Source organism: Mercenaria mercenaria, chromosome 3, assembly GCF_021730395.1.
Source record: "Mercenaria mercenaria strain notata chromosome 3, MADL_Memer_1, whole genome shotgun sequence".
Classification (NCBI taxonomy): Eukaryota; Metazoa; Mollusca; class Bivalvia; order Venerida; family Veneridae; genus Mercenaria; species Mercenaria mercenaria.
Window position 1 is genome coordinate 80,541,169 of NC_069363.1, and position 12,033 is coordinate 80,553,201.

At 35.4% G+C, this 12,033-nt stretch overlaps 1 protein-coding gene across 1 annotated transcript; it reads right to left on the reverse strand.

The window, feature by feature from the left end:
- Positions 1 to 259: 259 nt before the first annotated feature.
- On the reverse strand, positions 260 to 2,242 carry LOC128556059 (G-protein coupled receptor 54-like). Its single transcript, XM_053539974.1, has 3 exons — positions 2,066 to 2,242; positions 999 to 1,459; positions 260 to 521 (listed from the first exon to the last, which is right to left on the reverse strand). The coding sequence occupies exons 2-3, from the start codon at positions 1,362 to 1,364 to the stop codon at positions 378 to 380; spliced, it is 510 nt and encodes a 169-aa protein (XP_053395949.1). The 5' UTR covers positions 1,365 to 1,459; positions 2,066 to 2,242; the 3' UTR covers positions 260 to 377.
- Between the last annotated feature and the right edge of the window lie 9,791 nt (positions 2,243 to 12,033).

Below are 12,033 nucleotides of genomic sequence, written 5' to 3' on the forward strand. Positions count from 1 at the left end.
GTCCGCGCATCGACCTTTGTTTACCGCAGAATATAAAGAGCTTGAATTCATTCTTTGTTTAGCTGGCAATCAAATCCAGCCATGTTAGAATATACATTTACGACTGTGATTACAGTGTTGTCATAGCCAATTTTGTGATTGAAACAATGTATTGGATTTTCTTTAGTATATTTTGCTCAATTATCCGACCCAATTTTATCAAAATGTTTGATTTTGTACCAGGTTTGCAAACTTGCAGGATATACCTTTAGAGTTCATTTCAAGCTTGCAAAGAAGTCTTTGATATAACATGGACAGAAATATAGCTAAACTATCACAATGGTCTGATGTTAGATAACTGTCACATTAACATCTCCTATTTAGAACGAATTGACATTTTACATACCTAACCATACAATAAGACATACGATCAGGGATACCTGCGTTGTCCTCCAACTCCTGGACTTGAGGGCATAAACAATGGCATAGTAACGGTCAATAGACATCGCCATCAGTGTCAGACATGTTGCATGTAGCGTAACCTGAAATCAGTATAAATAATGTTGATCCCATAACGGCGAGCATAATATATATGAATCAAGAAGTCGTAAGGTCTTTCCTCGTACGAGGCGTGTGTTCTCCATGACGCGATCCTCCACATCTGATCCCAGATCCTCATCATGTTGTATCCTAACTGATGGTTAATGGCTGGTGAATGGATCGCTTATCGGCTGGCGATCCGTCAAATATAACGATGTTGAGATAGTTATAACTTCGTTTCCAGTAAGAATGCTGTAGACATCATACACATTCCTATTACAGCTAACAATTTATCAATTTGAATGTGTCTTTATTTGCAATGGTTGTCTCTGACTGTGCTTGGATTTAAATCATGTATTATTATTTGCACGGCAGCATGAAACACTGAATGCTTAAACGTATTATCAATATATTTCGATAAATGAAACATAATAAATATTACTATTGTATATGAAGTTTGATAACATTATGTTACTTACATAGATCATGTACATTGTGATCTTGCACATGCCATCACCAAATATCCATGCCGGAAGTGCATATAGCGTGGCTGTGAACGGAACGACAATCACAATAAATGTAAAGTCAGAAATAGCCAGATTTATGATAAAATAGTTTGCAGCATTTTTACCCCCGTGTCTGATCAGCGTGTAGATAACAAGCGCGTTCCCTAGAGCACCCAAAACAACTAAAATTCCCCATACCAGTGGTACAAATACAGCCACAAATTGATGCAAATTAGGTTGTGTATCTGATGCAGTGAGGTTTAGTGTACTGTTATCATATAAATCTGTTTTTGTATTATATGGCATGTCTAGTAGGGCTGTTCCGTTCAACAATGACATTGTTGAAGTGCTATGCTTGACCTTACTCTTGAAGCTTTATGTCGAAGTATCAAATAGTCTCACACTCTGCTAATACGTTTTGTTCAAAGCAAGACCTAAAAGACAGATAATAATTCATTAGGCATCTGCAAAACCATTGACATCAAGGTCAAAAGTGTCGTGAAATTATTATATAAGCTTTTATGCTACATAAGATAACGAAGTACCCAATATTATTATGACATAGGTTTGTTATATTTTCTGGTCATTTGGGATCATTGAGTACGTTCATTTTCACTGTGATAAAATTCTGCTTAAGCCGGTGCTAGGTTAAGTCATTCCTCAATTAATTGATATCAGTAATTCAATACTTTTCACATATTTTAAAAAAATATAACCAAATATAAAGGTAACGTATTTAAAAGTGTTGTCAGGACCTGACTAGAAAGTTTGTATATTTTGTACTTACAATACTAAAAAATGCATAGTAACTTATTTTAGAAATATTCTATAAATATGTTGATAAAGTAGATAGAATAAGTATAGTAAAATAGTAACATAACGTATGTTTCCGTAAATAAATTCGCTTTAGATATTTAAGACAAATAGTTAGTCGGACAGACAAACTATATGATCAATATCCCAACAGGTTTAGGCGGATGACATATAATTGTAAAAGTCATATTATAGTTGAGAATATTAAAAAAAAAATAAACACTCACCTTTATGAAAATAGACTTTAAAGTAAAATATAGACTTTTATATCCATAAAAAATATAAAACAACACTACAGTTCGTAACAGTATCCCATGTTTATGTTTGATTCTATCTGCGCATTCCATACTGTATCAACACCGTATCAGCAGAGTGAATGCATCATGCATCCTGCTAAGAAAGATTTTGAAAAAAAGACATATTTCGCTCGTCTCTTTAATGTTTGGCATAAAACTCACATTTATATCGGAGCGGAATAAACTTTGACCTATTGTATAAATATAAAATCTTATATCGCAAGGGCATAATATAATATAGAATAAATTGATGAAATCTAAAATTGCCTAGATGAATTATATTGCAAACGGCCAGACAGTCTGGCTTAGTGCGAAATGTCAGTATTCATTAATTATGTAGAGGTATTTTATAATACAAAATTAATGAACTGCCAATTTTCTAGACATTTCATTATTTAATAAAGTAATAGTGATATTAAAGAGGGATAGACTTGCTCTTTCAAATGTCACAGCATTTTTAGAAACAATAATAAGACCGAGCTCGAGTAGGATGCCATTTAATGGCCGCTAAACGGCACGAAAGAGTAATGATATACTGATTAATACGACCGCTTTGAAGCATTAAATGCAATCATACAAATCAAAAGCATTTCATTCAATGACCTCTTTATTTATATCGTGCAAGCAATGTAGGTGTATACGCATGTCTGACCGCTTAGCCTGATTCCCCTTTACACTTGAATATGTATGTTTATGCCCCCTTCACACTTGAATATGTATGTGATTGCCACCTTCACACTTGAATATGTATGTCATTGCCCTCTTCACGCCTGGATATGTATGTTGTTGCCACACTTGAATACGAGTATGTTATTGTCCCATTTTCACTTGAATATGTATGTTATTGCCCCCTTCACATTTGAATATGTAAGCTATTGCCGCATTTAACCTAATCTGCGAACCCAACGCTCGAAAAGGGTGTTCTTTTTCTGTATCTATATACGCTTCGATAGTAAGTCTGTCTTACTCCCTACTACCACAATTTTTAAGGGTATGACCTGCCACTTCAGGTTACTGGATATAGCACAAGGCTTTGAATCGAGGATCAAGATTTCGATTCTTGGGAGGGGTAAATATTTTCCGTGAGGTGTTTGATTTTCCATTTACGTCTGATTCTTGTGAGGAAGTTGCCATTTACTTGTGGACAACTTGGGATTACTAGTCGCTCTTACATAAAATTGCGATAAACATAAATCAAACAGTATCATTAAAAGGGGAGGTTTCCCCACTTTCATGCCTCTTCATTCGCTAAGGAGGGACGTTTGTCTGAAGCCTTTGCAAGGTCGTTCCATCATCATAAACAAAACAAAATAACAGTAGGAGAAAACAACATTGAGAAATATCACTGCAAACCAAACAAAAAAAGAGATTACACGGAAAACTTTGATACATTCTTAGTCTTGATCTTACTGGTGGTCCCAACCGAGGATGACTTTTGTCTAGTCGTATAACTCGCTAACTAGTTATTCTCAACAGACACAGACACTATGCTAAAAGCATCTCGGACATATTTTTTAATCTTTAGTTAATGACAACTATAACTGTTCGCATAAATGACACACCATGCAAGACGACGTAATACTGCCTTTATGACATTCTTAACGTCATTTCTCCAAATGCTTTAGATTATTTAATTAAAAGCTTTGTAAGTGCTCAATATCATTGTATGAGAACTAGTATTCCTATCGCATTTTAAGCATCTGTGTGTCCATTTACAGAGATCTTGATAACATCTTTATAATATTGAAGTACTTATCATCTGAATGTCGCTATACAGTTCAATAATTTGTCTTATTACATACTCCGTCAAGTTTTAATGGAATCTGAAACGTCACTATTTTTCCACGTTCAAACTTCTTATCGGGTGCATGACATCATTTGTGACGTCAGTTTCATGTATGCCGTCACATTAAAGTTTTTTAACGACGATATTTTCAGTTTCTCTTGATTACAAATTTGAATTATTTAATATGTTTTAATTTAAATGTAGATGAGTATGTAATAAAACGATTACTAGATTTGCATCGATAAATATGCAAAGCGTTATTTTGCGAAATAATATTGCACCCCTAAAAGTCGCGCAATATTTCCGCTGTATAACTCATGCATATTTCTCGATACAAATCTAATAAACTATAAATGTCAAATGACCGTAAGACACGTTTGTAAATGTACAATATATACTTATACGGTATTTACGACCACATGTGTGAACCGTTTCTTACTCCGCGAAGACTTTACAGCCGCCTCATGGCACTCAAAGGCTGCTGTTGTTAAAGTTATTAGATTCATAAGAGATTCACTTGAAAGCAAAGAACAGCGGACATAAGGACCATCCAACCAAAAATGTTATTGAATTTTACGTAATCAGGTAGATTGTGGCAACTTGGACATGCCTAATCGAGAAAGTCTGAAAGCAGTATTCTTGCACACCGGACTGGCGTTTCCGGTGATTTTACCCATGCCGGCAAAACCCATCTGGCACCCCCCATGCCAGATGACTCTCGTGCTGTTAATGACAACTAGTGGTTCATGCGCTGATATTATATTGTTTATGTAAAAATACGAAAAAAGCAGGTACCTTGATAGTTTCTCTCCGTTCCTTATAGTATATTTCTCGATTCAAAATACGTTACTAAAAAGTAGTTTACCGTAAGAACATAACGTTACGCTACAAACGATAAAACTAAAGTGGAACTTTGTTATTGTGCGTAACGCAAAACATCATGACGTCACTTCTGCTTACGGACGTTAATTTCCCGCGCTCTACTATAAGAAAGAGTGCTACAAAGAAAGTATTTCTACCTGTTATTTGTAAAATACGGTATGCAAGAAAAATAATCTGCCAGAATAAAATACTAACATGTATACGATATGCAAGAAAAAATATCAGTCATGTGTTTACGAATCGGATAGAAATATCCGTCCCTCGGCCACCTGCGCATGGGCGGTAATTCGGCAAGCCTCATTACCGCCCAATGCGCAGGTGCCCTCGGGACGGATATTTCTATCCGATTCGTAAACACATGACAGATATTATTATTAGCACACCTTATATTCATTATTTTAAATACTGATGCCCATTTGTTGTTACTTTTTATATAGGATATTTATTTTATGCATGTAACGAAACAGACGCCTATTTATCTTTATTGTGAATGGGATTATTTTCTCCTCCCATCAGAAAGGCCGATAATCTTTTAATTACGACATCGCACAAAAGCGTGTAAAGAATTTGAGAAAAATCTCAGACACATTTATTTCATTCTTGTCACGTCTTTATCGACGTTTTGTATCTAATACCTGAAAGCATATAGTGGAAATAACGGAATTTGTCGCAGTTTGGAAGTCCAACATTACACATTTATGCCACTGCCTAAAAGTCATTAGAGACACTGACACTCTAGCTATTGTGAAATAAATACATTTGATTAACCCCGATTTGTCTGAAAAAACTTGGTTTCCAGCCTAAGAATCGGGAAGTTCTATTTCATTTATAAACGCTTTTGTACCGGCAATATAGGTTGGTTGCCGAATTCGCGCAAACTTTCTTTCAGCTTTTAGGAGAAAGGATGATAAAAAATGCTAATGTCTTAATACCTTCCTGACGATTAATCTTTATTTTTGTTTGAATCAAACTAAATAAATGCGCTTCCAACTTGATAAGCAGTCATAAGTAGCTATCAACAATCAAGCGCAAGCATGAGTTTTTAGTAATATGTATGAAAGTTTAACAGCGATTCACTGTTGCTTTCTATTCACCATAATTAACCTGACTGATTGTTAGTATGTTAACAGATGATCTTATGAGTAAATAAATTGAAATTAAATGGTTCAAATCCATGTAAAACCGTTGTACACAACTTACAAAAATATCACCAGTACTATTTTGATGCGTTCGTCTTTCATGACGAAAACAAATCAGATGCGATTTTATCCATTGTTGTGATAAGTATTTTTTCTGGACCTTAGATAAAATTCGCCCATTTTTCAATGTAAAATTGTGGAATATTTAATATATACACAGAGAAACACGATTCCACTACCGATTAATGTCAGGTTTATATTGCAAACATGTATAATTGCATATTGTTAATGAGGTGATGTACCTGCACAGATATTGTTTGAGGAAAAGGAAAACGTATGATTGTGACAGGATGGACGAACCGGGGACAGCAACAACTCATTACAATATTTACAAGTTTATTTACAGAAAATGATTATTTACAATGAATGAAGAAAAAAATCTTATAATAAGAAGAAAAGAACGAACAGAAAACTGAAAAACAAATCTGAGCTTAGTATCTGTTTTCTAGAAAATGTACAGTCCTAAAAATTACAGTTCATTTCTAGCGACGTTTCACAGGTGTTTCCTTTTACTTCAAACTTAAAGTAGCACTAAAAACATATCTTGAAATAAAGTCCCGTTAAACCGTGAAAACGTTGACTCCTTTTTGGCTCCCAATGTTGGTAGGTGTTTGTATCCCTGAGCTGTCTCAGTTGACTACAAAAATCAGCGTCTTGGCGGTTAAGGCACAGCCGCCATGGGACGAAAGCTCTGCGCTGGTAAAATCACATCCAGGAGAGTACACTAAAGCGAACCTCGGATATTGAACTTCCGGGTCGTGACATCATCACCAGGTAAAATGTCGTCTGGTGGAAGAAGCTAAAATATATAACACATGGTAATCACCATAGCAAAACAAATAAGGAAGGGCATAAAACTGCTCCTTTGGGTACACCATACCTCCGTAGGCTCCCATAATGCTACTTATAAAAAAAAAAACAAGAAAGAATATCCAAGAGGGAAAGCCACGTTCAAAAAACGCAGCCTCCCCAAAGACACACACGAACAACTCTTGCACACCATACACAAACATGAACACAAAAGGACAAAACAAACAAATACAGGAACACAGTGGGGCACCGCCTTGGAACGGTCAGTGGCAAAACCACCACTGGGGAGCTTAAACCGGTTTATGGTGCACCTAATCTCACTCTTACCCCCACAATGTTCCAAAGTCACAAGACAGTGTAAATAAAAGTAATCCCCGCCAGGTGAAACCCTAACATACGTAAAGGCAACAGAAGGTATGTAATGTAAAACACAAAGATGCCCTTGTAGATATAATATAAAAATACAATCCTTAAGAACCTAAAACGCATGTACTCAATGCCTTTGCAGAAGACAGAGCAACAAGGGAAACACCCTTAAGGGCAAATATGAGTGCTACTAAGTTCATACCTCACGTGATTACAATACGTCAGTTATTACTTCCATTATTTCTAAATTAATTACTTACAAGTCTAAAGGTAAAGTATGAAAAAGATATGAAAAGATTATAATGAAAAATTATAGATAAGGAAATGATAAACTGCAGCTATTATTTATAACCACAAATTAACACAGTGCGATGCAAATTAAACGTTATACAATAGCTGGTATGAATGTAATTCAACTACCATACAACAAAACGGACATTGAATAGATATGCTATAGACTGGCACACAATAATTTCAAATTACAATTACATATTGAATACACGGTACTAGACTTGCCAACATATACATTTATACATTACAATGCAATGCAGTACCGGCGTTCCATAATTTACAACGAAAAGATTGACATATACGATTTATAACAAAGATAATTTTCTAATTACTATATTACACAATTTCAAATATAAATCTTACAGCTAATATACAAACGAAACATTTTAGATTCCTCTTTCGACATAAATTACAAAAGTCTGAAAAAATTAATAAATTAGCCTGACATACCGAAACTAGCTAATCTCTTGCCGAAAAGTAAACGTGTTACAAAATTCTGTAGAATGAACAAAAAAAATTTACTAAATAAAAATCGTAATTCAAAAATTATACAAAAATCTAACAAATGAATTTCTTACCTCGATCGAGCTATTTCTACCAAGGAAAATCAAAATGACATAATTTCGTCTAACTGTCGAAAATGGTGTGCACTAGGCATATCTAGTCCAGTCTATTTGTAGGGTTATGTCCCGCCAAATATTGGATTTACACGGGACTCACTACATAGCCGTGAAATTTGACTATCTCGATTTCCACGGGAATCACGATATAGCCGGGAAATCCGACTACTTTGGCGCGGATATGAATTTGACAATTTAAGGCCCGTTATAGTGGTTTTGGGGATAAAAACATAAATTACAGAAGTCTAAAAAATATCAACTTTCTTATTACTGAACTGAATTTAATAAAATTTAATTGGAAATTTAAGTTATGAAATACAGAAAAACACGAAAGGTATTTTATGCGTAAAATCTGACATTTACCTCAATAACTCAAAAATTTATAAAAAGAAGATGCAATACCTCATTTAAACTACAGATACATTGAGGCCAGTATGTCAGTTTGTGACAATGATGGCCTTTCAAGCAATTATGTTCAGGCTAGAAACAATATTCAATCATATAATTATGAGATGTTCCGATTTAAAGAACTGATGAGCAAAAACATGTATATTTTGACAAACAAAAAGTATTATATAAACATTATAACAGTCCTTCAATTACTTCCATACCTTTCAGGAATATAATAACTTAGCAGATGACATCAATATTTTGTTTTACTTTCAGCAAATGCCTAATAGACGATGAGCACCAGTACCGAGTTGCTTCGATCTTTATTCAATGGCAAGGCTATTTAGAATGTTTATCAAAATTGGTAAAATATTGCAAATGATAAATATAACCAAATAGGGTTATTATAATAGTAGCTCGTGGCCGAGTTCTTAAGGTCTCTGTCTTAAAATCACTTGCCTCTCATCGATGTGGGTTGGAGCCTCACATGAGGCGTTGAATTCATCATGTGAGAAAGCCATCCAGCTGGCTAACGGATGGTCGGTGGTTCTACCTAGGTGCCGCTCGTGATGAAATAATGTACGGAGGGGCATCTTCTTCCACCATCAAGTCGCCATACGACCTATAAATGTGTCGGTGCGACGTTAAACCAAAACATAAAAATATAATAGTAGCTTGGTCTGGATGCTGTATTCTGCTCGAGTGGATTTTGCTATACCGGATCAGTTCTTGCAAAATCCACGAGAGCCGAATACAAAAACACAGATCTAGCTACTGTTGTAATAACCCTTTTGAACACAACTGAGCCAAAGGCTCAGGTTGAGCTATTGTGATCGCTCGCCGTCCGTCGTCCGTCCGTCCGTTGTCCGTCCGTCCGTCCACACTTTCCTTTAAACAACATCTCCTCCTAAACCATCAGGCCAATTTGGATGAAACTTCACAGGGATGTTCCTTTGATGGTCTTCTTTAAAAATGTTCAAAGAATTGAATTCCATATAGAACTCTGGTTGCCATGGCAACCGAAAGGAAAATCTATAAAAAATCTTCTTGTCCAAAACCACAAGTCATAGGGCTTTCATATTTAGTATGTAGCATCATCTAGTGGTCCTCTACCAAGCTTGTTCAAACAATTCCACTAGGGTCAAATATGGCCCCGGCCAGGGGGTCACATGGTTTACATAGACTTAAATAGGGAAAATTTTGAAAATCTTCTTGTCCAAAACCTCAAGACATAGAGCCTCAATATTTGGCATTTTACATCATCTAATGGTCTTCAATAGATTGTTCAAATTATGCCCCTAGGGTGAAAAGAGGCCCCGTCCCGGGGGTCCCAAGCTTTACATAGACTTATATAGGAAAAAACTTTCCTACTTGATAAGCAGTCATAAGTAGCTATCAGCAATCAAGCGCAAAATTCCTATCAAAATTGTTCAAATTATGCCCGTGGGGTAAAAAGAGGCCCCGCCCTGGGCGTATCAAGTTTTACATAGACTTAAATAGGAAAATAGTTTAAAAATCTTCTTGTCCGAAACCACAAGACCTAGGCCTTTGATGTTTGGTATGTAACATTGCCTTGTGGTTCTCTACCAAAATTAAAATTATGCTCCTGGGGTGAAAAGAGGCCCTGCCCCGGGTGTCCCAAGTTTTACATAGACTTATATAGAAAAAAAACTTAAAAAATTTTCTTGTCTGAAACCATAAGACCTAGGCCTTTGATATTTGGTTTGGAGCATTGCCTTTTGGTTTCCTACCAAAATTGTTCAAATTATGGCCCTGGGGTGAAAAGAGGTCCCGCCCCGTGGGTCTCAAGTTTGTATAGTCTTAAATAGGATAAAAATTTAAAAATCTTCTTATCTGAAACCACAAGACCTAGGCCTTTGATGTTTGGTATGTAGCATTGCCTTGCGGTTCTCTACCAAGATTGTTCAAATTATGCCCCTGGGGTGAAAAGAGGCCCCGCCCCGAGGGTCACATAGTTCTTATACGAGTTATATAGGAAAATACTTTAATTATCTGATCATATTTCCTACTGTTTCAGACTGTTAAATTATAATTACCGTATGACCCCAAGTAAGTGAGGGACCGTAACCTTGACCTACTGACCTACTTTCATGTTTTTTAAGATACAACCTTGAAATTTGGATGACATGTACAGTTTTGCACACCGGTCTTAAAACTGACTTTCAGTGACCCTGAATGTGACCTACTGACCTACTTTCTTGTTTTTAAGATAAAGCCTTGAAAGTTAGATGACATGTACAGTTTTGCTTACCGATCTTAAAACTGATTTTCAGTGACCTTGAATGTGACCTACTGACCTACTTTCTTGTTTTATAAGATGCAGCTTTGAAATTTAGATGACATGAATCATTTTACATGCCGATCTTTAAACATACTTTCTGTGACCATCAGTGTGACCTACTGACCTACTTTCCTTTCTTGTTTGCTAAGCAACAGCAAAAGGATTTGGACCACGTGTAAAATTTTTTTTACAAATTTCAAAAGTAATCTTGCATAATCTTTACCTTGACCCACTCTCCAAATTGTCTTGTTTTTTAAAGCTTTAGCTCAGAAATTTGTTCAAACAAGCAGCTCTACTCAGGTGAGCGATATAGTGCCATCATGACCCTCTTGTATTATATACGTCCACCTTTTTGATTATTGTTTTGTTATCGAACAAAATCTTAAATGTTTGTCCATGTTTAAATAGAAATAAGTGAATTCTTAGTGTGTTCTATTTATAGGACTGTGTCCAATCATGCATATTAAATGGATTTAGACTTTTACAATACAAAAGGTACAACACGGACTGTTTTCTGTCTGTTCATATCTTCAAGCTTTTGACAGAATTTATATAAGTATATGATAAATTATTATATTGTTTAGTGAAATTGCTTTATTTCATTTCAAAATATAGCTTTTACAACTGACAGTAATTTGAGTAATATCGTCCACAAAAACTGACAGAAAGCAGCAATTTAATAAGTATCAAAGCAATCTGCATTAATTTTCTTCGTCCCATATTAACAACATTCATGGAACCTTTTGTCTTCTCAGTTGGCCTCCCTTTCGTTTGGCACACGACATATTTTAAAACTTGTTATAAACGGAAATGCTTTTCTGAACGCTTTTCGGAATCCGTCACTTAGAAACGCATATATAAACGGGTTAATACAAAGAGTTAGCATACGACAGAGTATGTGCCGCTATTTTAAACATGTTCAGTGTCACCGTTGTCGGATAATCCGGGTCTAACCTGATCCAAAGGTTAATAATATGAATCGGAAGCCAAAATAAGGCAAAGACGATGACAACAACGGCAACCAATTTTGTTACATGATTTCGCCTCTTCTCTTGTTGTTTGGATGCCAGACCGTCGCTATGGATATACTGAAAATATAACACAGGTTTATGTTTATTTGTTTAAATGTCTGTAAATAGTACTTCAGTCCCCGTGTTTCTTTTTACATTTTTAAAAGACTGATAACTATTATTAACACAGATAGAAGTAAAACTAACATAATCATAAAGCATCACTTAAATCAACAATACTAT

Coding starts and splice junctions, on each gene's coding strand:
- LOC128556059 (XM_053539974.1), bottom strand. CDS start 1,364: ATGTCATTGTTGAACGGAACAGCCCTACTAGACATGCCATATAATACA. Junction 522..998: donor TCACAATGTACATGATCTAT/GTAAGTAACATA, acceptor TACTGATTTCAG/GTTACGCTACATGCAACATG.